The sequence below is a fragment of the Malaclemys terrapin genome, chromosome 3 (genome assembly GCF_027887155.1).
Source record: "Malaclemys terrapin pileata isolate rMalTer1 chromosome 3, rMalTer1.hap1, whole genome shotgun sequence".
NCBI classification, from domain to species: Eukaryota; Metazoa; Chordata; order Testudines; family Emydidae; genus Malaclemys; species Malaclemys terrapin.
In genome coordinates, this window is record NC_071507.1 from 3269166 (window position 1) to 3294646 (window position 25481).

The 25481-nt window shown below is 54.4% G+C and overlaps 1 protein-coding gene across 2 annotated transcripts in view; it reads left to right on the forward strand.

The window, feature by feature from the left end:
- LOC128833829 (phosphofurin acidic cluster sorting protein 2-like) overlaps positions 1 to 25481 on the forward strand; it is a 108704-nt gene that overhangs the window by 48789 nt on the left and 34434 nt on the right. For both annotated transcript variants that reach the window (XM_054022007.1, XM_054022008.1), the window contains exon 2: positions 19438 to 19525. In XM_054022007.1, the coding sequence (XP_053877982.1) occupies positions 19438 to 19525 (88 nt within the window). The remainder of the gene's footprint in view (positions 1 to 19437; positions 19526 to 25481) is intronic.

Below are 25481 nucleotides of genomic sequence, written 5' to 3' on the forward strand. Positions count from 1 at the left end.
AGCCTCGTCTCCTCCCACTGCGTTCAGACACAGAGGGAGGACCAGGAGCACTCTGAGCGGGTTAAACCTCCCCGGGGGAAACCTGTGTCCATGCTAACGGCACGGCCAAAGTCCCGCTCCACCCCGCTGTTAACACGGGTATCAGAATTGGTAGCTGAGTGCTTTGTGACTCGAGTACACGGGGGCACGGGCAGGTCTCATGAGGTAACTGGCTCTCGCTGTGCTGGGGTTTGTAGTCCTGGGCGCGTGCTTCCTTTCCTCCTGGGTGGTTTATACTCAGCCCCGCTCTCAGTGGAGGTGCCGGCTGCCCGGAGCCGAGTTGCCGGGGTGAAGAAGCTGATTGGAATTCAGGTGCAGTAGTGGAGTCCTTTCTTCTCCTGGAAAAGTAGGTCAGGGAAATGCATCTGCTTGTCAGGGGAGCCAGGGAGAGGGGAGGGGGATTTGAAAAAGGGGATAACAGCCCAGCACAATCCGTTTTCCATCTGCCTCTCTGGTGAAGGGATTGATGCTTTGAATGTAAATCGTAAGGGTTGGCACAGTGATACCAGTGCCTGATGGCAGAGCATTGGCTAGCGGCCTGAGCTGCGGACTGGTAGCCAGGACTCGGCCTGCCCCTCTATCGGAAATAGGGATCAGGCACAGCTAGTGCCGGGAGATGTTACTGCCTGCAGCGCTCGTAGAGCCTGACAGGCAGGGCTGTAGCCCGGTGAACTGTTCCTGGGGGCTGGGAGGCAGCGGCAGGCATTGGAGCAGCTCCACGCTGGGTTTGAACTGACGCAGCCTTGAGGAAGGGAACGATGGAGCTGGGAAGCCGTCCTACTGCCTCTCTGGAACTGAATGCCAATGGATGAGAAAGCAGATCCTTGGGCCAGGTGTTCGGGAAGCCGTGGAAGGCACTGTGCTTTGGGGTTCAGGTCCCGCTCACTGGTGACTGTACCCTGCTTTCCTAGCTCCTGAATATATTCACTTGTAGATATCTGTGTTATGTGGAGAGGCAGAGCAGGCCTCCATCCAAGAGCCCAGGGCCTCCAGGCCGGCAAGGACGGGCTGAGGGGCGTGCTCAGCTCTTCGTTGGCCATTTGGATTGGCAGGATTAAAAAAGTACTGCTATGCAAAGCAGCTGCTTTCGCTCTCTGTCCCCCCCCATGTCCTCCGCCTCCCCTGGGGCGGACAATGGGAGTTTAGCTGTGCCACTGGGCTGCAGCGCTGAGGAGAATGCTGAAGAGAGTTGGTGTGCTGAAAGGAAGCATGGCCTCATTGTTAAACTGAAGACTAAGGCCTAGTCCCGCCTCTGCGACTAATTTGCCATGACCTTGGGCAAGTCCTGCCAGTTGGTGTCTACATGACGACTTAGCACCTGGCAAGCCAGGGTGTGAAGCTACACCGCTTGCCATGCGGTAACATCAGATGTGAGCCGTGCTACAGCGCAGTAGGTGTTCCATAGCGTGCTATCACGTGCTCCTGTTTCAAACAGCAGTAAGTTGAAGTATGCTGCGTTTTAGTGCGTTGCAGAGTCACACCCTGGCTTGGCGCGCAGTAATGTCTCATGTAGACAAGCCCTCAGCTTTCCTTTCTGTACAATAGGGATTATACTATCCATCTCAGTCTTGGACAGAAAGCCTTATAAATGGTCAAAGTATAAAACACTGGAAACCTTTCCGAGCACTGGAAGATGTTGAGGTTTTCTTTTTATCTAAGAATATTGATAAGGAATCTCCAGACGGTTACAAAGATGGACGAACATCTATGGTTTCCAAAGATGAGTCAACAATGTAACACTGTTGCACCAAAACAAACCAACAAAAAAGCGAACATCATTCTGGGATGTATAAGCAGGAGTGTTGTAAGCAGGACACAAGAAGTAATTCTTCTGCTCTACTCTGCACTGATATGGCCTCAAGTGGAGTATTGTGCCCAGTTCTGGGCGCCACATTTCAGGAAAGATGTGGACAAATTGGAGAAAGTCCAGAGAAGAGCAACAAAAATGAATAAGGGCTAGACAACATGACCCATAAGGGAAGACAGAAAAAATTGGGTTTGTTTAATCTGGAGAAGACAAAGCTGAGAGGGGACATAACCGTTTTCAAGTTCATAAGGAGGAGGGAGAGAAATTGTTCTTAATCTCTGAGGACAAGAAGCAATGGGCTTAAATTTCAGGAAGGGAGGTTTAGGTTGGCCATTAGGAAAAACCTCTTAACTGTCAGGGTGGTTAAGCACTAGAATAAATTGCCTAGGGAGGTTGTGGAATCTCCATTATTGGAGACAAACACCTGTCAAGGATGGTCTAGATAATACTTAGTCCTGCCATGAGTGCAGGGGACTGGACTAGATGACCTCTTGAGGTCCCTTCCAGTCCTACAAGTGCTGTGATTCCATGAAAGAAACCCTTGAAAGCCAAACATTCAGGAGTTTAAATGATCGATGGTAATTGCTCTTGTGGAGTGTAGGTAGTCAGGGTCCAGTGTTATCCATGATTCCAACACCATGGACCCCACCCTTTGCTGAAGTTTTGTGCTTCCGAATCTAAGATTTCATTGAAAAAATCAGGCCTGTATAGTTGGGAAGAAACCTTTTAAGATGGTGATCCAGGTGTAACCAGCGCAGTGCGGTCTGCTTGAGTCTGCAGCTAGCTTAAACTAATGCACTGAAAATGTGAACTTCCCGATTCAGCTCAATGGGATTGTTGATGCTGAAACATAATGACAGTAATTGAAATGTCACTATTAGCGGTTTCACTGTTGATCACTCTGGCAGAAATGTCTAGCTAATTATTGTGTCCCATAACCCCCAGCTAACTGCATTGCTGCTCCAGATATCAAACCTTCCAGCTCTGCCCCGACAGCGTCTGTGCTCTGGCTGTCCGTACGAAAATCTCTGGCACCCGAAATAAAGAGCCCAGGAGCGGCTATACTGACTTTTACTCCCTGTCCTGTTTAATTGGGTAAAACTGCCACATGCAAAATTGGTGTGAAGCTGCAGCGAAATCCTGGCTCTGCTGCTAGGCCCTTGGTCTGGAGGTTCATTGCGGTTCGCTGTGGCGTGCACAGGGCCCTGTGTAGATAGTCACACTAGCAGCTCTCGTACTCACTGTCTGCTCGAGTCACAGCCCCGACTCTCCGTATGGCACAGGTTAACAGGGCAAAGGTTTCCTTCCTGAAGCCTGGGTTACTTCCCCAAAGAGCGTTGGGGTGTCTGACACGAGAGCTCTTGGAGAAGTGTGTGTCCGGCAGTGCAGCATATGGACTTCTGGAGGGTGGGAGTGTGTCTGGACAATGCAGTTGCTCTGTGTGTGCACTGAGGCCTTGTGCTTGTGACCGACCACCACGGGCTGCCTCTGAATGATCACTGTCGTTCTTGCAGGAGAACTCTGCTGGTTTAGCAGGTGGAGAAACGTGTCCGAAAACCAGCTAAGCAGTACTCTGAACACAGTACTTTGCTGTGGCTGTGGTTAGCTCTGTCCTTGGCACCCAGAGAGCCAAGTGAGCTGCCCCTGTTCTGCCCTAGCCATCCATCGACCTGGCCGGCAGGTCACCTGCCGCACACTTCCCAGCTGCATTAGCTATGCTTGAGCTGTAGCCAAGGCTGGTGCTTCTAGTGTACGCTGGGCTGGTTCTGAAATCAGTAAAGCCTTAGTGACGTCACTACATTTTTATGAACAGACGGGACATGTGTGAAATCTGTTACAAATGAAATGAGCAAAACCTTCTAAAACCACCACGTCTCACCTGAAAAAAGGGTCCAGTCATTTGGTTTCCAGCTTGGAAGCAACATGTACCAAGAAACCCAGCCCTCGGTGAAATGCTCGGTCTAGGCTGTTGGGTGGGAAGTCCGAGTCCAGACCAGATCCCTTAACTTGTGTGTGTCAAACACCGCTGCTGGAAAGAATTGGGGAATCCCAGCAATCCCCAATGGAAACGAGCTTTCCGCTCCTGTTGTCCATCCCATTCCATGCACGGCTCTTCCGGCAGGATGTTCTCCAGCACTTGTGCGGATGACAGTGGGCAGATCTAAGACAAACCTGCTTAGTCGCAGCAAGATTGGGGTGTATTCAGTTTCATACTAATTACGTTTGGCTTGGTGTAGCCCTTGATTTTTTTTTTGCTGGCTCCAGTACAGAGCTGTAGATGCCCAGACGAGTAGACTCCAGAGATTCGGATGTCTCTTCTCAGTAGGGACAAAGGGGAGCATTGGGTGGGAGTTGGATCCATCACCTCCTTCAGCAGTGGCAGGGAAATCACTCGGGTTCTGTGTGATCAGATCCATGGGCCCAGTGTCAGACGTGGGTCCGATTCATCCCTGCTGTGAGCCCTGTGAAGTCAGAGGAATCTGAGTACGAAGCCGACTCTTAAAGAAGTCGAAGCCACCGAACCCTCGTGGGCATGGAGCGCTGCCCTGCGTTTCTGCAGTGCCGATCCTGCCGTTCACATCCCTCCTCATGACCGAGCAGAGCTCGGTGTGTTCTCCCAGGAACAGTGTTAGGTCACAGAGGTCCTTCCTCTATAACTCATTCACCGGCCTGCACTCTCTGGGCAAGATCCTACGGGAGAAAAACAATCCAGTCCCCGCGCCCCCTCACGCTGTCGTCATCCGCCCCTGTCAGATAATGAGACCTCTTCTCTGCTTTCCCTCCTCAGTGCCCTCACCTGTTCACTCAACCTCGCTCCTCAGGGCCCTTCCCCTCCCAATACCAGCATGCACTGGTCTCCTCCATCACTGAAACCCAAACTGGCCTCGGCCCCTCCTCCCTCTCAAAGTATTGCCCCATATCCCTTCTGCAGACTCCCTGTGGGTGCTGTCTGCAGTTCCCTCTGCCAGCTCCGTTCTCCATTGTCTCCAGGCCAGCTTTGGCCCTCTACGCTCCACTGAACTGGCTCTCCCCAGGCTCCTCTCAGCCTGCGCTCCATCCTTGCCTTCCTCATGCCAGCGGCTGCTTGTGACGCTGACGACCGTGCTCTCGAAATCCGCCCTCCTTCAGCTTTTGTGCCTTGGTCCTCTCCCCTTCTCCTCCCAGCTGTCAGATTGCTACTTGAGAGTGTCATTCTGAGGGGTTCCTTCTCCCCTCTCCCTCTGTGCGTGGGGATCCCCCGTGGTGCCGTCCTTGCTGCCTCCCTCTGCGCCTGTCACTGGGTGATCTTACCCCTGTCTTTACACTGACGACTTGCAATGCACCTCTCTGCACAGGACCTGTCTGCCTGGCTGTGAGCCCTGCAGTCTGGTTCCACTGAGCCCATTCCAAATGCTGCTGTCGAGATCTTCCGCCTGGCTGTGTCCCCCGCTTTCTAAACCCCTCCAATGGTTCCCCGACACCACTGCATCAAACACACAGCCTTTGACCTTGCTTTTAACGCCCCTTTACTGCTTAGCCAGGCTCTACCTAGCCACCCTGCTGTTCTGACATCCACCCCCAGCCAGGCCAGCCTCCATGGCTCTCTGGTGGCGTCTGCCTCTCCCAGCGGCGCAATCCATGCTTTCTTCCACGCCACCTCCTAGGGGTTGCAAACCTCTCCATCCAAATCTACAATTGTACCGCCTTCGAATCCTGCTCCTGAAACTCAGCAAAATGCCATCTGAGAACAGCTGGGCAGGTGCCCCGTTCTGATCACTGCTACTGATAGGTTCATTACGCCAACCACTTGTGCACGTGGCTAGTCTGCGGTGAAATACCCTGTTGTTCCCCACTCCTCTTTCCTTCCCACCCTTGCTTGTTCATTTCACCCACCAGTTCCGTCTCCTCTTTTAGAGGAAAGCTAAATACGCTCTTGTACACGAGCAACAGTGATTGGCTCCTCCAGGCACGTCCCACCAGCACGTGCAAATGTGCTACTGAAATCTACAGCTTACAGATTTGTACCTTTCAGCTAATGCACTTGCATCGAGTCAGTGGGCTCCTGCCCCCCAGGTACTCACAGATGTCGACCTTCATGTGCCCTGGGGGTCAGAAGTGAACAAGAGGATGAATCTCTAGATCTCTGCTGTGTGTGTCTGTTGTGTGACAGGATCCTTGGTTCGTTGGGGCACTGAGCGTCTTTATTGCTTTCTCCTCATTCTAAAGCTCCCTCTCACCAGCTGTGGTGTTAAGTCAGTTTTTCTGAAACGCTGGATCAGCTAAACCCAGATTTCCTTCCTGAGATCAATTTCACTTTAACTTGGAATCGGAACAGCCCGGATTGTTATCTCGTCCCACCGGGTGAGGTGGGCTTGGAATCGCTGCTCTGCTGAGGTCAAGGAGAGGCTGGCTTTGCTTTCCTCGCCAACCGCATCCCTGTTGTGGAGGAAGATTGCTACAGAGGAGATCAAATAAGAAAGCTTTCACAAGTGTTCCTTGCTGCTCTGAGACTGAAGTCTAATGATTGCCTAACGGAGAGGGGCCAGGCTGACCAAGAATGTTGGCGAGCGAGATCTTCATCCCAGATGACTAGCCAGCATTGTGTGCATAGTTGCCTGAAAACAATGGAGATGGCTAGTGAAGAATGCAGCCTCCGAGACCTGTACAGGACCATGTCTGCTCTCATAACAAGGGTCAGCTCAAATCCTGTGAGGTAGAACTGTAACCAGTAGCTGAGTCTGAGATCTGTTTCCTTCCTTTGCAAATGAAGGATCTGTTATGAGTTGGTGACCTTCGGGAAGTTACTTTTCTCCAGTGCCTCTGTTTCCCCAGCTGCAAAGTGTGGGAGAATACTGTAACTCACCAGGGTGTTCGGAGGCTTAGGTCCTGTCTGTTCTCAGGCTTGCACATGTTTATTTTAACTGGTTCAGTCACACCGGGACAAACCACGGTGTGGACACTCTCATTTCGGTCTAAGCATTTCAGTCTTATCGTAGTTTTGTTTCCACCTAGTCCTAAGCTGTCTCTACACACATACAGAAACGGCACCATGTAACTTAAATCAGTTTAAAAACTACTAGCCTGGTGCAAACCCTTCAGTGCACAGTCTTACATTGCTTTAAACCTGGGGTATATCTGGTTCAACAATAGTGTGTCCACACATGTTGTGCCACTGGTTTCGCTAAATCAGTTTAAAATGGCACCTCCGGTTATACCAGTACAATATTGTGTGTAGACCAGGCCTATTCAGTTAAACTAAACCAAAATAGTAACAATGAGGTTACCTAGCTCTTATACACCTGCTTTAAACTGGAATAAATGTGCCCCTCTGCACTGATTTACCCGAATCCGTTTAAATCGCATCTTCGGTTAAACTGGTGCAACACTGCATGTAGACAAGCCCAGTTAATGCTTGTGTAGGGCGTTGTTACTCTTCTGACAGGCTGTGGGGAGGAGCTGCCACTCTTCATTTCTTCAAGGAGGGGGGACAAAGATAATGTTCAGATTGAAAAGGAAACAAGGACACTGATCCGGAACGGGAAGGTTTGGAATTAACCAGCAAATGCCCAGGGAAGGAGAGCTTGGCCCCCCGCCATGGTGCTGCCCCACATCCCCTGCGTGTGCCTAGTCTCCTGAGTGTGATGTGGCTTGAAAGCAGGGCTGACCTTCAGTCATGCTGAACTCTTGCCAGGCCTGAAGTCTTCAGGCCCCTCGTTTCTTTGTAACGTGCCTGTTAAGGTGTAGTCAGTCTTCAGAGCCCAGGCACGAAGCGGTCGTCAGCAGGACGACGGACTTTGCTTGTTTGGCATGAAGTATCTATCCTCGGCTTGTCATTTAGGGGCCAAAATGGAGAGTGAGGAGACTGCTGTCTGTGCTTGGGTTAGTAGTGATCCGGGCCATGCCAGATAATGTGGCACCACGTGGGTACCGGTATGGGCTGCAGAAGGCAGCACATTTAGGTGACCTCCTGGGTTTTGGGAATCTTATCAGTTGCCAGTGGAGATGTGCGTCTGGTAGAAGGTGAGACCAAGTCTTAACCGAGATGTCCCATTGCAAGATGACTGGGATCTTTCAGCAGGTTGCCGGGATATTGGTGTCGTCACTGGCTAAGCTGGAGGCTGGGGCGTGGACCATAATTATCTCGCTGGGTATCCGGGATTTGTGCCTTGCAAAGGATGTCCCAATGCCCTGGGATAACTGCTGTAAGAGAAAAACTATGGATGTTTTGAGTATCATCTGCTTAGACCTTCTGTTGCTCACAGAACTCCCCGAGGGTCTTGCAAGCTGACGAGGAACCATCTGATGCCTTTTGAGCATGAACTCTGGTGGCCTCAGAAGAGATTTAGTGATTTTGTTGATCATTGATAATAGGCTCAGAAAGGCCGAGTCAGCTAAATCTGCTCGTCAGAACCGGCAGTGAAATGAGCAAGGCAGTAATTGTCTGCACGCCTCACCTGGGAGGCTCCTGGAGGGAAAACTGCCCTCTTTCATTCCTGATAAAGCTCCAGCTCTGAAAGTCCTGCTGCTCCCTTGAGACAGCTGCCTCCCCTCTGTCGCAGCCAGAGATGCTTCTCCTCTGCTCGCAAAGCTTGACGAAATGAACTGTTCGTTGACAGGCATGGCTGCGTTGCTGCAGGAGTTGTACAATCAATAGTGCAGTCCATCTCCATGTGCTGTCTGCAGTGCAGATCTTACTCCGAGCCACTAGTGCACTGCATCTGCTCTGATCGAATGAATTTTGTGGCACCGTCCTTTCCTCGAAGACTCTGCCAGCTCAGGGAGTGTGGGCAGCTTAGAAACGTGCTCTCTGGTTGTATGAGTCTGGAATCGTGCAAGCGGGACGTTCCTGCCAGAAGGGGGCGTTGCTGCGGCTGCTGGGATGAAGAGAGGAGTGCATACTGGAGCTCACCTCCGTGTTAAAGATGCGAGGGTGCATGGCAGCACTGGGTGGGCTGCACGTCACGCACCAGGGTCTGAAGTTGACCCTAGTGTATAGGACAGTAACATGGCAGAGTTCCCAGTGAGCTCTTCCTGGCCACATTTCAGAAGCTTCAGTCCATCCTTGTCATCTTTGATCTCTTCATGGGTTTAACACTGTTGGTCCCGTTCCCCTGCTTGACATCTTGACCTTCCTTGGCTTTTGACTGTCTCCTTCTGGTTCTTCAGCTCTTCTTTGTCTCTTGCACTTTCTAGGGGCTGGCTCGTGGCTTTTGTCCCCTCCTCTTTTCCCTTGTATCTGTTCCACCGTGTGATCTCATCTTCTCACACAGCTGCCTTTCCCCGCTTTTCGCCAGTGACCCACCGCTACCTGACTGCTCTCCCTCCGTGCAGCCCCGCTCCGTCTCAGGCACTGGCTTACCTAGAATCAGTTTTTAAATTGAGTTCAGCCCGTGCAAACCCCTGTGTGGGCACACTTCAGTCTGTTCACAACTGGCTTATACGAAGCTAGCTTAGTTAGGTAAGGGATAACAGGTAGGCGAGGCAGCACGTAATGATCGCTGCTCCTGACTGCTAAGAAGTGCACATGTCCTATTCTTTTTGCTATCCAGTCTCTGGCCAGTTTGTCTTGTCTGCCTGTAATGTCTTCTCCTTTAGACTGTAAGATATTTGGGGCAGGTCTTCTAGTATAGACACTACTCCAATATAAACGTTAGATAATACTGAACGGTAGCAAACTTAAAACTGGTGAAAATAAGTAGTTGTATCCCATGCTTAACTAGCCTGTGGAACCCATTGCCACAAGGTATGAGTGAGACCAGGAGCTGTACACGCAAATATGAAGAGACTGTCCCTGCCTGTAGAGCTTATCACAATAGTAGAATATCATAGAAATGTGGGGCTGGAAGTGACTTTGAGAGGTCGTCAAGTCCAGCCCCCTGCGCCAAGGTAGGACCAAGTAAACTTAGCCCATCCCTAGACGTAGCCCATTCTTAAACCCTCCAGTGATGGGATTCCACAGCACCCCTTGGAGTCCTGTTGCAGAGCTTCGCTACCCTGAGACTTCGACAGTTTTTCCTAATATCGGACCTAAATCTGCCTTGGTGCAGATCAAACCCATTTCCTCTTGTGCACGGAAGGAAGGACGTGGAGGACGATTTATCCCTGTCCTCTCTGTGACAGCCCTTGACGTATATGAAGACTGTTCTCAGGTCCCCCCTCAGCCTTCTTTGCTCAAGACTCAACGCGCTCAGTTCTGTAACCTTTCCTCATAGCTCAGGTGTTCTGAACCTTTGATCATTTTGTTGCTCTCCTCTGGACTCTCCCCAGTTATGCTGTGTAACACGTGCTATGGCCACTCCAAATGTGGGGAACAAAGAAGCCAGAGTAGGCGGCTAGGCCGAGGTGCCGTTGGTGAAAGGCTGAAAGCCCTACCACGCTGCGGCTGCACCGCTATCTGCACATGCTGGCCGGACTTGTTACTCTAGCCGGAAAACTCCCCTTGATTTCAGGGCGAGAGGATCAGGCGAGTCGCAGAAGCCCCTGGAAGCAGCAGAAAAGCACAGTGGTTGCTCATTCTGGCCTATGGGAGAATATGCTAATACTGGTATGTTGTGGCTTCAGGCATTTGCTGACCATGTCACAAAGCTGTATGGGGCAGGCCCCAGGCAGTGAATGCAGAGTCAGAACTTTTCTGGAGAGACCACGTGGTGTTTTGATCTAAGCGTAGCAGCCTGGTAAGGATTTCTAATGATCTGATCAGCTCACCCCCAAGGAGCGCCCATCTTGGCAGTAGCAAACGGCTCTGACCCTCTGGAGAGGGTCATTCGCTGTAGCCAGGTTGCCAGGCTGCCCCATTGTGGACACAGTGCTGTGCTACTCTCGAAAGAGACCGGAGAAGTGACCGGATGGGATGCCGGATTTATTGTGTCTCAGCGACCTCAGGTCAGATGGGCTGAGTTTGCACATAAAAGAATATTTTTTTCTAACTGCCAGCCCTGCTGACCCCCCCCGGAACCTGACTCCGGCTGAGTTCTTTCCTTCCCTTGTATCTCCCCTGATAATAAAGACCTTGCTGCTCTGCTTCGGCCTTCAGTTATGCCACTGACTTCAGGGGGAGTTTTGCCCGAGTGAGCACTGAGCGAAAGTCGAGCGCCGACGTCTGGATCCGGCCCCAGGGAGCAGAGCTCTGCAGGGAGAGGGGCCTGTTCGTTTAGACCCAGAAACGAAGCTGTGGGAGAGCCGTTGTGCGCTGTGAATGGGGATGGAATTGGGACGGCTTGTGGCTGTGCTGGTCTGGGGCCTGAGATGTGTGGGGTGGGGCGGCTCTTCTCTAGGAATGACTTGGCTCAGGAAAGACTGGTGAGCAGCACAGAGGAAAACTTGATGTGTGCAAGGCTGTGACTTCCCCTGCTGCGCAATGGGACCTCCCTTTACCCCGGTAATCCTAGGTCCGATTCCGGCTCTGGTAGGCTATCCTTCCTCTTGAGCAGAGCGTTCTCGGGGGGTTGTTAGCGCACAGCCGCATCAGTGCTTGGCAAGTCCTGCCAGCGCTGAGAGACGTTAAAATGGGCCATTTCCCTCTGTCGAAGAGCCGGCCGGCCTACCAGCAGAAATGTTTGCGAAGGCCGGCGTGAGAGAGCTGCGCGTTTTCCGGGTGACCTGTAAGTATGACTTCGAGAGTGAGCCCCTGTGTGGATCAGAGCTGGTAGCACAGGGCAGTGGCTGCCCCATTGGGATCAGGAGAGACTTTCGAGTTTGGTCTGCCCCCTGCGCTGAAGTTGGGAGCTGCAGCAAGGCTTCTAGCTGGAGAGGGTGGTCAGGTCAGTTCACTTCCTAGTCTCCACACGCTGCTTAGCACAATGCCAGGGAAATCCTACAGAAACTCCAGAGTTAACGGCCGGACCTTTCCCAAGCCGAATGCTGTAGCTGGGGGTGCTTGCAGATACCTGCTTTGGGACAGGGACAGTTCAGGAGTGGCTGGAAGTGGGGGGACAGTCATCGCATGGGCTCCATTCTGCCTTCTGTTGCTCCGAGGAAGCAGCATCTGGCATTATTCTGAGAAGTAATTTGAGTGCACAGATCATGACATGATCAGCTGTACAGAACCCAGAGGGGATGGCTCAGTGCTCTAAGAATGAGGTGGGAACTATAGGCTCAGAAACTGGCCGGGTTTGATTTTAGCCCATTATCTTTGCATGAGTCATATGCAGCTGAGTTAGGCTAAGAATGCTGACGTTAAAGCCCTGGGAACTTTTTGTAATTTGGGGTCTATCCTTGGGCAAAATGTGCACTCCCAAATCTGTGCACTGCACGCCCAGTCCTACCACAGCCTTGGGCTGATTCCGGCCATGTCCTTTGGAGGTGGGGGGAGCAGTGCCGCACACAGTATTCCAGACCCCGGTGCTCCATTGCTTTATGTAACAGCACGGTCATTTTCAGCATTATTCTCTAGCTCATTCATTATGCGCTCTGCTGTACTCCCTCCGCCCCCCTTTGACCATTGCTGCGCATGTCAGAGAGGTTTGCACTGAGCTGTTCGCGCGGATGCTCAGAGCTTTTCCCGGAATGGCTCCAGTTCCTTTAGAGCCCAGGAATGTGCATAAGCAGTTCAGATTTTCCTTCCAAGGTGCACTACCCTCTGTTTTCAGCGGTGACTTTCCTCTGCTCTTTGCTGAGCCTGTGTAGGTCCCTGGGACCTTCCTCTCCAGGGAGGGCAAAGCTTCCTTAGGAGCAGTAATTGCTTCCTGGGGGAGATACCTGCCTCCTGAACCTTTTGCTAATACTCCCTGAGTGCACATCACCCCCGTGGCTTGTGCCTTTTCTTATGCCATCCCCTGCGCTTAGGCCTCATCTAGGCAGGCAGAATTTTAAAACTTATTCTCTGACATTGCGGGGTGCAATCCAGAGGAGGGAGGGGTTGTCACCCACCTGCCCTGCAACCTGGGGTGCCTCTCAATGCTTTGACCCCAGCAGCCTGTCGGCAAACACCAGCCGCACTCTGGCTCCCGCCAGCCTGGGTTACCGCTCCCAAGGTGACCCCAGCACACTCCCAGTCCCGGATGCCCCCCAGATATGTGTGATCTGCGTGTCCAGCCCTCTCCTGGGCAGCCCAGATGTGTTAGGTCTGTTGCCCCTCTAAGGGGCTCGGTACACAGCAGCTGGAATTACCCACCCAGTTCACAACACTGGGTTAGTTCTAATTAAAGACTAAAACAAGTATATGTAATTGCAAGCCAAGAGCTGTTCAGGGGGTACAAGTAAAGAGGCACTAAACTCAGAAATGGTTCCAAGAGAAATAAAGAGAAATCGCTTCCCTGTACTGAACTTCCCAAGCTGTCCACGTGTCCCGTAACGCTGCTGACCAAACCCTCCGGCCGTTTCTTTCCTGGTCTTAGGTGAACAGGAGAGAGATGGGTGGGGAGAGAGAACCAGGGGACGGGGGGTTGCCCCCTCACTTTTCTAGTTCAGTCCCCCTTTGAAGTACATTGTCCTGAGGGTGACTCCTAGATAAAGGTCTTTCCCCCTGAGAGCCAGGAGACAAGGAGTCGGGGGTGGGGGGAGAGGTTCCATGCTGCTGTTTGCTAAGATCAGATCTGTTTGTTCCTGCCCCGTCCTTGGTAGTCAATGGCCCATCAGCTGTGATGGCACCTGCCTGGCAGGGGCGACAACTTGTCCTTTGTCTTTGGGGAGCAGGTTTACCCCTCCCCAGACTTGCCTGGCAAACGCCCTTCAGTCAGGAGTTGGGCTAATGCTCAGAGCTTTACACAGACTGTTCCGCCAGCCCTGTCCCCGGGACGGGACGTTCTTGCCCAGTGAGTTATTAGCTGTCAATGACCCCTCCCCGGTATTTGTACAAAGCCGAATGCAGGTGTGACGGCAGGGGGGCGTTCTGTCATACTGACACAGTCTAACTCGCATGGTTTAAAACCCTACTGCAGGCAGGCAAGTTGTATTTTAACACATGGGCTACAACCCAGCTGGCTGACACGTGTCCATGCGGGTTTTAAAACATGCGTGGTAGTGTGTTAGCGAACAGGTTAAAATACCCCTTTTCGCCTTGTCTAGCTGAGCCCAGAGTCACTTCCTTCCCCCGGGGGCTCTCCGGGCTGGCATGAGGCAGGGTGGGCGGATTTCGAGGGCAGCGTTGCTGCTGGGGCTTTGTTCTGGCCCTGGCCTCGGGCTGCTCTTGGCAGTTCACACCCCTGCAGTGGCCTTCGCCCCTGCGCCGGAACCGGGCTGCTGCACCGGGAGCTTTTCTTGCTGTGTCGATTGTTCTCGGCCCTGACTCCACCCACTCGTGGCCGGGGGGGGCCTGGCTCCGGGTCTTCTCTTTGCACTTCCGCCCCACGTTCTGCAGGGCAGATGGCGGCTCGCCCTGGCTGCCTGGCGCTGGGGGGGACGGGGGCATAGTCTGCATGCAGCCTCGGCTCGCTTTCCATGCCTGGGTTACTCCAGGTCAGCTTGGGAGCGGGTCTCTGCCGCTTCAGCCGTGGGTTGGCCCTGCTGGGAGCTGCGCAGCAGCCAGGCAGAGGCTGTCTGAATCCAAACTCAGACGTGGGGCTAGCCGGGAAAGGCAGAGAGGCTGCCGCGGTGGGGACCTAGGAGCCCGTGGGCTCAGCCTCTTCCTGCCTCTCAAGCTCGTTTTAGGGGAGCCTGGTTCTTCCCAGCAGGGTCCTTCAAACTGCCCCTGGGGAAGTGGCAGAGGTGTGTATTTCAGGGGCTCTGAGCCCCTCTCCCCTGGACAAACGGGGACAGCAGCCATACCTCGGTGTGGTTCTCTTCCTAGCCCCGGCCCTGGATTTAATGGGGACCAGCCCCACCCCCTCCGCTCTGCCCCCCCTCGCTGTGTGCCACAGCCTGTGGAAACAGCAGCCAGAGCCCACTTCCCTGTCGCCGGCAGCGCAGCCCTAGTCCCCGAGCGCGTCCGGCTGGCGACAGCTGCTGTCGGCTCCAATCACAGGGCTCCCGTGGGCACCGCAAGGAGGCGGCTGCCTGCCGGCGCAGGGACTGGGACAGGGAACGCCAGCTCTGCTCGCTCGAACGAGCCACAGGAACCCAGCACCAGCCACTCGGGCTACCCTCCCTCAGTGGCCCCTTCCAGGGGCGCTGCTCGCCGGGGGGCTTAGGTGCACTGCTCCCCCTCCTCAGCCCCCTGGTGCTGCAGCGAAGGGCTGAGTGCCCAGGGTCTGCCCCGCTCAGTGCAGTGGTGGGGAGGAAAGCAAGGGGTCGGATGTGCTCCCCGAGGCTGTCCGGCTCTTTGCTGTACCAGGGCTCTGGCAGCAGCCTGGCCCTTCGCTGACCTCCGCTTGCAGAGGAATTGATTCGTGGTGCCCCTCCCCCTTGCCTTCTCCCTGTTGGGCATCACTGGCTCTCCCTTCCTGCCAGCAGGGTGCTCCCCTTTCAGAGGGCAGCCCGGGTCCCCTCCTGTGTGTGGCCCCCAGCTGGAGTCTCTCCAGGACGCGTGGGCGTTCTAGAGTCCCAGGCCAGGCGGGCCCTTGGGATCACCTCCTCTGACCCCCTGGGGAGTGCAGGCTAGATACCGGCCCCCCAGTCCTGAAGCAGAGCTTTTAGAAAAAGCCAATCTGGATTGAGAACTGGCCAGTGATGGAGGTCCCTGGGTGAATTGTCGCTGGCAGGCTATCCCCCTGAGCGTCTGTAGGTGAGTGGGGAGGTAGCGGCTTGCCTGGGTGAAACGTGTGCGCGTGGGCTGGTGTTTTCCCCTTTCTCTCCAGGGGCACAGAGGGGCCTGAGCTCCTTTTCCTCTGCAGAGTGCGAGCCCTGGGATTCCCTTGCACGCTGACCCTGCGCCGTAGCCGTGGCTTTTCCAGCCAGCCGGGACCCATTGAAATGCCTGTCAAGCCTTGTAGAAATCAGCCAGAAGGCTCCCATCCCTGGGGAGCAATTAAAGTCGCTCTCTTAGCTGGGACTCCTGCCTTAGGGCGCAGCAGTTGCCAGACGGGATCAGAGCAGCCGTCCGTCTAGCCCCTCTCCGTTTCTGACGCTGGCCAGGACCAGCCGTGCCTGCTGCAGAGAAAGGTGCAAGAAACCCTCCAGTGACGATGGACTCGCCTGCCCGTAGGGCTGCGTCAGTTTCATGGCCGCAGGAGGATTTACACAACTTCCAAACGCTTTTAATCCCTCGCTGATGTAGGCAGGGCGTTCTCCTTATGCAGAGCAGGGCCAGCCATTTCTGGGTCCTGCTCCATGTTTGTCCTCGCTGATATCTTGAGTTCCTCAGCTCTGGGGCGCTGGGCTCTGTCATTTGGGTCAGTCCGGGGGAGACCAGCCTCAGAGCTGATCCTGGCTGGAGAACTAGAGTAAAAAGTACTATCAGGAGCAGGGGAAGTAGTAAAGAGGCAGTAGTTATAGAAGAACTGCTGTTTGTAACCTGTCTAGTAAGGAGAATAGAGGTTTGCAACACTGGTGAATAATGGTTACCTTGTGCAAAGTGCTAATGCTGAAGGCAAGGTGTGCAAAGGGGCCACCCCAGCAGGCATGCGTCCCATCCCAAGACAATGAATGTGATCCCAGAACCCAGTGAACCTGGCAATTACTGCCTGGGAAGTCCAATGTAAATAAAGCCATAAGGGGGACAAGTCACTAACCTGCCGGTGATAAGTGTCCCATGAGCACTGAGCAGCCTTGGGGTTTGCAGAGAAAATCACATGAGGCAGACTGGAGCCCCTAGAATACAACACGCTACAGTCCCACTGCCAGGGCTGTGCATTAATGTCCCAACCCACAATACAGCCAACCTTCTTCCTCACCCAGGCATGAACCCAGACCCTGAAAACAGAGCATCCTGCCTTCCCGTGAGACAGCGCAGCTGGGGGAGAGTCCCCGGGCAGGAGCTTCGCAGTGCGAATGAGCACAAACAGGAAATGGAATGGGGGAGAAGGGAGGTCAGGCCTCTAATCAGCATGAAAAAGGGGGAAGGCAAATGGAGAGATGTTTTCTATGGCACTCTCCAAAATCCCACGGGGTAGGGAAGAGAGAGGCTTCTGTAGCTGCGAGATTTCCTAGCCAGGCGTGCTCAGATGTCTGTGCTTCATAGATTTAATTGTAAAGCCAGAAGGGACCATTAGATCATCTAGCCTGACCTTGTGTATAATACAGGCCAGAGAATGTCACCCACGGACTCCTTTATTGGCTAAAGCATCTTCCAGAAAGGCTCCAGTCTGGCTCTGAAGATCCCCAGAGATGGAGAATCCACCAGCCCTTGGGAGTTTGTTCCGGGGGTTGGTCACTGTTAAACATCGGGGCCTTATTTCTAACGAATTTGTCTGGCTTCAGCTTCCAGCCACTGGGTCTTGTTCTGCCTGTCAGGGCTGGACTAAAGAGCCCTTCGGCACCTGGCATTTTCTCCAGTCTCCTCTCAATCCTTTTAATAAACCAAACTGTGCTCTTTCCTTCTCTCACTAGAAGGTATTTTCTCCAGCCCTTGAACTATTCTTGTCATGTTTTCTGGCACCCTACATGTTCCTACATAAAAAACATAGACCCCCAAACTGGACGCAGTATTCCAGTATCAGCCTCCCCAGTGCTGCATACGGAGGTAAAAATCACCTCCGTATCCCTACTCACGCCTCCCGTTTGTACATCCAAGGGTCGCATTAGCCCTTTTTGCCACAGCATCGCACTGGGAGCTCACATTGAGTTGTTTGTCCACAATGAGACCCCAGCTCCTTTTCGGAGTCGCTGCATACCAGGGGCCAGTCCCCGTATTGCAGGGCCGGCCTGCGTTCCTCGTTTCCAGATCTGTAACATTGCATTTGACTGTATTAAATAACATTTTGTTTGAATGGGCCCGGCTTACCAAGCGATCCAGATCACGCTGTATGACAGAGCCTTGTTCTCGTCAATTTTGACCACTCTGCCAATGTGTCATCTGCAAATTTCATCAGCAGTGATTTTTATATTGGCTTCCAGATTATTGATAAAAATATCGGGGAGCAGCAGGTCTAGTGCTGATCCCTGCGGAACCCACCAGGAAACAGTCTCGTGTAAGGATTCCCCATTGAGAACTGCTTTGGGGATCTGCCCCTTCTTAAGCCATTTAACGGGGCTTCACTGGTATTGTGTAATGCCCTGTCATCGCATCCAAGAATGAAATCAGGGTTGTTTGCCGATAACTATTTTCCTAAAACCGTCTGGACTGGCATTAATTATTGACTGAATCCTAGATTAGCTTTTCCATTTGCTCAGCGTCGATGGCAGCAGGCTCACTGGCCTCTAGCTAGCTCGGTCAGCCTGCTGAGGAAGGCTGTGAGGTACATGCCCAGGACAGCGAGTCTGCCACTAACATGTAAAACGCAGAATGTACCGATCTGGGAGAAAGGCAAGAGATGCAGAAAGAACCTCCCAGTATTTAGAGCCTGCCCCGCCTTCTCCGAAATGGCCAGGGTTCAAAAAAGAACTAGATAAGCTCATGGAGGATAGGTCCATCAAAGGCTATTGGCCAGGAGGGGCAGGGATGGTGTCCCTAGCTGCTGTTTGCCAGATGCTGGGAATGGGCGACGGGATGGATCACTTGGGGATTCCCTGTTCTGTTCATTCCCTCTGGGCCACCTGGCATTGGCCACAGGGAGAGGGATCTCCTAGCAACGAGGGATTTCAGCTCCCCATTGGTGCTTTTGAGCAGAGCCCCCCACATCCTCCGGGGAGCAACAAGCTCATCACCTTCTGGCCCTGTTGGATACCCTGGTATCCGAGCACAGGACAGACCAGCAGGGCTGAGTTCGCAATGCTCTGGAGCAGTGCAAGGCTGGAAAGCCTCTTCTGCGAGCTCCAGCCCTTCCGGCTGTGGGACCCCGGCATAGCTGTGTCAAGGGCACCTAGACCTGCCCTGCAGCACCCCCCGCTGTCCATTCCTGCCCCAGCTCTTCATGCACCCTCCGTTCCAGCCTGTAGCCACTCCTCGGTTCCCTGCCTGGCTGCCCCCTGCTCTGCCTGGCAGATTAGGAAGGGTGCTTCCTGCCAGTGCTGGGAGACCTGCTCTTCCATCCAGCCCTGCCGGTCTCTGCTCCACATCGCGTGGGTGGTTGTTTGCCGGCATTTGAACGGCTCATGAGACTCCTCTCCTTGGCAGAGCCTGTGGGTTGGTTCAGGGGCTGGGCCTGGGGGAATAGGCAGTGCCACTTTCTGCCCAGCCGCCTCCCTCCCCCGGCAGGCACACAGCACACCGGCATGGAGGGTGGGCTCAGGGCAGCCTGCTCTGGCCCCAGGGAGTGTCGGGCTGGGGAGCATGAAGCTGCCCCAGGGAGTGAGCAGAGGCGTAATGTCTGAATGGGAATATTTGTCTTGTTAAGTCCCAGATCAGAGTGGATTTAAGTGCTTTAGTTTATAAATAAACAGCCCTGGCGGCCAAGGTAGCTTTACAGAGGGCTGGCAGCAGCCCTGCTTGGGAAGGAGCTCTCCACCACACAGCCTGCGACTTCCTGTCACACCGTAATCCCTTAATCCTACTTTAGCTCTGTTAATGTTCCTCCTTCCCTTTCTGCTCTGATCCGCTTTCTCTGGGGGGGGCGTGAATCAGCTGAGAGTGTGCCTGTGGCGGGGAGAGGCGGCCGCGGCTGGGCGCCATCCCGGCTAGCGTCCGGACGCCTCGGACCATGCGGCAGGGCCCTGGGGATGGTGGTGCCTGAGTGTGTTCCATTCTCTCTGTCTTACAGGCTCTGCAGCCTGCGCTTGAAGAAGCTCACCGTGCTGAGGGAGCTGGACAAGGAGCTGAGCTCGGTGCTCATCGCTGTGAAGATTCAGGTGAGCCGCTGCCCCAGTGCAGCGCTTGGGGTGGGCAGGCTGGTGCTGGGGGCGTTTTCTGCCCTCGTGCCCCTTTCTGCTCTGTTAGCGCCACTGTCGAGTCCCCGGAGCGGGGTGAGCCCTGGTGCCAGCGGGACCAGCTCTCCCAGAGGTCAGTGGTAGCCGCCCCTGCTGCTTGCTCTAGCGCTGAATTGGTGGCCAGGCCTGCAGTCCTGCGATGCGGGGCTGGAACCGGTCCTTTCCCCATCGCCCTCTCCCCTTGCCGAGCATCCGCTCCTGTCCCTTGGAAGGTGGGAGGCAGCCCTGTGCGGGCGTTCCTTGGGCTCATGGAGCCAGCGGCCCCCGGGAAGGAGGCCCAGAGGGGCTGGATCTGAGCAGAGGGGCTCTCTCGACTCTTGTCTCCACGCGTAGAGAGGGACGCCTAGCTGCCAGTGCTCAGGGTTCCCCAGGCAGAAACCTCACACTCCATGTAGATCTTCCCCTGCATTCTGCAGCCCTGGCTGGGCTCTCCTCCCTGTCTTCTGCCGCACCCTGCACCAGGGATGGACTGCGGCATGCTGCCAGGGCTCTCACAGGCCCAGCCAAAACTAGCTCGTGTGCCCTGTTGCCTCTCGGTCCCCCGCTGGGCCCTGGAGAGTGACACCTCCACCCCCACCCCCAGCATGGCCTCTGGCACGTCACTGGACCCCTCCATCTGTGTGGGACGTCTGTGACGATGCTGACACTTGGCCCTGGACCCAAGAGGCTCTGCTCTGCAGCTACCCGGATAGCGTCTGGAGGGCGGCAGAGCCGGGCAGGAAGCACCCAGGCTGCCTGAACACGTAGGCTCTGCCGTGCTTTGGGGCCTTCCATCTGGGGTTGTCCAATGCATTATATTGGGTCTCCCGAGCCCGAGGAACTCCCTCCTTTCCTGCAGCCGCGCTGTGCCCTGCGAACGGCTCTGCACGACCGGCAGGGACGCACAGGGAGGGAAGGAGCTGGTCTGCAGGGCATGTTTTAGGGAGGCAGGATGTAATGGCTGGTGGGAATGCTCTGGTTCTGGGGAGGAAAAAGCTCCCTTGGGGCTCTGGTGGTGATGAGTGGGAAGGGTAACCTGTCACCGGATCAGAATGGCTGGTAAAGAGCACCGGAGCCAGGGGTTCGAACCCCAAACACGGTGTGTAGCCCTGTCTTCCGGCAGACACCCCCTCGCTCAGCCTGGCACGCTGATAAAGGTCACTGAATGCAACTGACATGGGGCTGAGTCTCGTCCCGCCTGCCCGGTCTGTCGTAGGAACTCCTCGCTCCAGCCTGCGTTAGGAGCAGGAAGAGAACGGGGAGCAATGCTGTGTGTGAGGGAGAGACACACCAGCCTGGTGGAGGCGATTTTTCTTCCTCTCTACAAGCCCGTGCGTGTGTGTGATCTCCAGTGCCAGCCTCCCCTTTTCGTTCCTGCTGCCTTCTGTGGGGTGGGAGATCCATCCTACCACCTCTTCTTCCTCACAGGGAGCAGGGATCTCTCTCCTTTCGCTGTGTCACACGCGCACAGACCCAGGAGGCATGTGTCACCTGCCCCCTCCCCTTCTGGGTGTGCGAGAGGGATCCTCCCTTTCCCCTTCCCGGGGTGCACGGGGGCCCCGTGATCCTGCCGCCATCCCGAGCAGCAGTCTCGGATGGAAGGGGCTGTTGTCGGATAGCTGTGGCTGCCATGGGAAGCAGGGTGGGGCGGGGAGGCCAGGGAGCTCTTTGTGCTGCAGGCATTAGGGTTTAAAGCTGGATTAGCGGAGGAAGCCTGGGTATTAATGTGCTCCAGAAGGGAGGGCTGGTTGTGCCTGCTCCACTTGCCCTCCAGGATCCAGACTGGAGCTGTAGGAAGTATGGGGCACCGGGGGGCCAGTCCTGGCCCCTCCAGTCAGTTCTGGCATCCAGGGTTTTATTCCTGGTCTCTGTGCAAATACTCGCCATGTGCTGTCTGAGACTCGTCTCGGGAGGTATTGGGGGTTGTTAGCGTCGCTATAAATCGCTACCGAGCCTTCCAGGAGATGTGAGAGCACCGCTTCTGCCGCAGGCACTACCCAGGGAATAGCAGAGCGGGGCTGGCGGCTGGGGGGCGCAGCGTTCACAGTGAGGAGGGGCTGAGACTGGGCTGGGCTGGACTGCTCCGCTAGCTCTCTGGTGGTGTGACAGGGGACCCGAGAAAGCGGAGCTGCTGGCAGGGCTGGGCTCGGCCAGGGGCTGAGGGGAGGGCAAGGCTGGCGAAGGCTGTAATCCCCTTGGTGGCTAACTGCATTTGACTTCTGTAGGGCTCTCCTGCCCCGGTCATCTTTGTTACTCTAAGTGCCGCTTGGGCCATGAGCCCGCTACGCTCTGCAGGTGCCCTCCCTGCATTCCCCAGCCTGGCCCTCGCTACACCAAAGCCACAGAGCTGAGCAGTTACTAGGGTGACCAGATGTCCCGATTTTATAGAGACAATCCTGATTTTTGGGTCTTTTTCTTATATGGGCTCCTATTACCCCCCACCACCTGTCCCGATTTTTCACATTTGCTGTCTGGTCACCCTAGCAGTTACCCACGTGCAGCCCCACCCAGCTGGACACCACTCAGTAGGAACTGTATTTATTCTCACATGCCATTACGTTGGGCCCTGAGCACCGCCCTGTGCTCCCCCTGCCCCTCCAGAGACAGAGCCTCATGCCCAAAATGTAGCGGTTGGCAAGCAGGGACTGATCACTGGAACCAAGGCTGTCCTCTACAAGCAGCTCTTCTGGGAGGTCCTCGCTGCTTACCGATACTCAGTCTAAAATGGCATTGCTTCTTGTTTCGTTTGGTGAAGAAATCTGTCAGCGATTATGTCCAGGAATGTCTGGGCCCTGCCTTCGTTAGTAGCACTAGTCCTCCAATCAATATGTGGGAAATTAAAATCTCCCATAATCACACAATTCCCAGTAGTATGTTAGAGGTCTCTATCGATCCTGGGGGGGTGTCGCAGACTCCAGCACTATCCAGTGGAGCCTCTGTTACCTTTCTTCTCCAAAGTGATTTTGGCCCCAAGAGATTCCGTTTGATCCATTCCATCACTTCTAATTTCTTTACAGTCTAGCTCGTCATTAATATACAATGCTACTCCACCACTTTTGCCTTTACATCTGTCTCTCCTGTACTCCTGTCATGATTACTATTCCACCATGTTTCCATTATCCCTATAGCATCTGGCTTCACTTCCTGCACCAGTGGTTCTAGTTCCTCCATTTTGTTACCCAGACTCTTTGCATTGGTGTACAAACGTCTTAGTTGTTTCTGCTCGGCTTTGCCCAAATTCTTCGCCCAATGATGTGCAGTCATTCCACTGCCAGCATCACCTACCTGACTGTTAGTGTAATTGGTACTGGCACTATGCTTCCTCTGGTTGTCCATTCTCCTACCCCTGTTCCTTTCTCCACTGCTGTATCCTCTTTTACTTGATTTTCCTCCCACTCAGCATTCGAAGCAGGTGTGGAGACTATCTGAGCACCTCCCAACCGCCGCCTCTGATTTCCTGGGTGAAAGCTCTTTTAATCAGTTGTGCCAGCCTCCATCGCAGAAATCTATTTCCCTCCCTGCTCAGGTGGAGTCCATCCCATGGGAACAGTCCTCAGTCCATGAATGCCTCCCAGGGGTCAAACATTCCTAAGCCTTTCTTATACACCACTGCCTGAGCCATCCGCTGATCATCACAATCTCATCTCGCCTTTGCCCTCCTCAAGGGACAGGCAGAGACCCACTGACGATCGCCTGAGCCTCCATTTCCTTAAGCGTCTTTCCAGCCCGGCAGAGTCTCCCTTGATGCATTCCAGCGAGACTCTAGCGGTGTCATTTCCCTATGTGAAGCACAATCAGTGGATTCTTTCCTGTTCCCATTCGATCCTCTTCAGCCTCAGGTCCACATCCTGTCCCTTAGCTCCCAGCAGACAGCGCACCCTTCTGTTCTCTGGATCTGCTCTGGTGCCAGGCCTGTCTGTTCTTCTCAGACCTGCCACTTCCTGGTGTTGGTGCAGGTCTTCAGCCTTCCTCTTCCTGTTCTTTCTGGTGGCATGTCCTTTTGTCTTGTGTTCTCCCTTGCACTCTTCTGCAAGTCGTCCTGTATCCTCCTGGGGCTCTGAATTCTGCCGGTCTCCATTGACACTTCCCCTCAACTTGTAGGACTAGCCGCTCTTCTCTTCTTTGCCCTCCCGCCTTCATTCTCTACCTGCTGTGCCCCCATCTTCATTTTCCGAGTCAGCAAACCCGTTCCTGACCCCTCCTTCTCCTTCACTAGCTAGTCTTTTCCTCTGCCTGGTTCTCATAGTCACATGCTTCCACTGGCCACTTTCCTCACCCAACAGTCTCCCCTCAGAGTTCTCCAGCCTGCATCTGCGAGTCTTGACTTTTCCCTTCAGCCCCCTCTCGCCTTCCCTTCATCCTCTGCTCAAATCCCCTTTGAAACTCAACTTAGTTCCATCCTGTGTCTCCAGACCTCAGATCTTCTCTTCCCTCAGCTCTATACAAACAAAGCTCTTTTTGGATACCTGCTCCTGGATAATGTGCATCCTGCAGCTTCCACATCTGGCCACCTTTGTCTCTTCCATTCCTTGGGTCACGACACCACGGCTGTCACAGCCTTTCTGCCTAAGCTCCTGCCAAGGGAGAAGAAGAAAAGTACAGCATGCTAAGAGAGGCCACCTTCCTAGGTCAGCATGGTTTGTGCTGGGGCCCCCTGGCGAGCTTACTGCATTTCGGGAGGCACCTTACCCTACTACAACCCCGTTCGAGTCAGCAGGGGATTGCGCTGTTGCCAGTGAAGCCGTGTGAGAGTTGCAGTGATTGGGTCGGAGAGCTAATGGCATTGGGCGTTACGAATGACACTCAGCAATCCTAGAAGGGCAAGTAGCATTAGTGGGTATTAATTGGTCCTGCCAGCTGACCCCAACAGTGCTTTGAAGCTGGGAAAAAGGAATGTTGGGTAGCAGATGCGAGATGCCAGTGAAGAGATGCAAGGTCTGCATTCAGATGTGGGCTGGCCAGTCACCTCTCAGGCTCTCTAGGATTGAATTTCATCTGGGTTCTGCCACCTCCCTTCTGCGTGGCACCCAGTCGCAGTCAGTACCTGGCCCTCCCCTGGCCTGCTTAGGCAGAAGAACTAAATAAATCGATAGAGTGACAGAGCCCAAAACGGAACTGCCCCAGGATTGCTCCCCATGGCCCTGCAAAGCCAAGGTCCCCCAATAGAAGCCTGTGACATGCCTGACCACAGTCCCTGCCACACGCTGCCCTGGACCCGTGAGCAATGGGACAGGGGCCCCGGCTGGAAAAGGCTCCAAGACCGATGGCACGGAGGGCACAGCTGCAATGACGGACAGTGCTTAGGTTCCGGGGGCGCAATAAGACGACCCCTCTTGCAGTGCAGTCGAGAGCAGACGCTGCTTCGTGGCTGCCGATGTTCCCCCTCTGAGAGCGCGTCACTGCATTCACCAGCTCCTTCCACTGCCTGCGCTCCCAAGTGTAAACCGGCACCTGCACTGCACTGCGCTGGAGACATGGCCCAGGCAGCCAGAGCTCCCGAGGAATTGCGATCATCACTGGGTAATCCCGCCAGGAACTGTGGGCCCCCCAGTGCCACACATTTCTCTAACAGGGTCAGTAAATAGGCAGAGATTGTTCTAACCACCAGTCTCTGAAAGGGGATCGAGGAAAGAAATTCCTGTGGCCTTTGGGAGAACACAGAGAAAAATCAGTGCCTTGGGTGATGCCGCCCCAACCCACCCTGGATGGAGGAAGCTGCGCTGGGGCTGGGGCCAGCCGCTGCCTTATTTACCACCTGCATCGCTAACACGCTGCTGCATCCAGCACAAAATGCTCCCTGGCATTACAGAATTAACTGGATGCCAGGGAAGGGGGAAAACAGCTCATTAGCTGAATTTGCAGATGACACTTAATGAGGAGTTGTCAGGGGAATGAAATG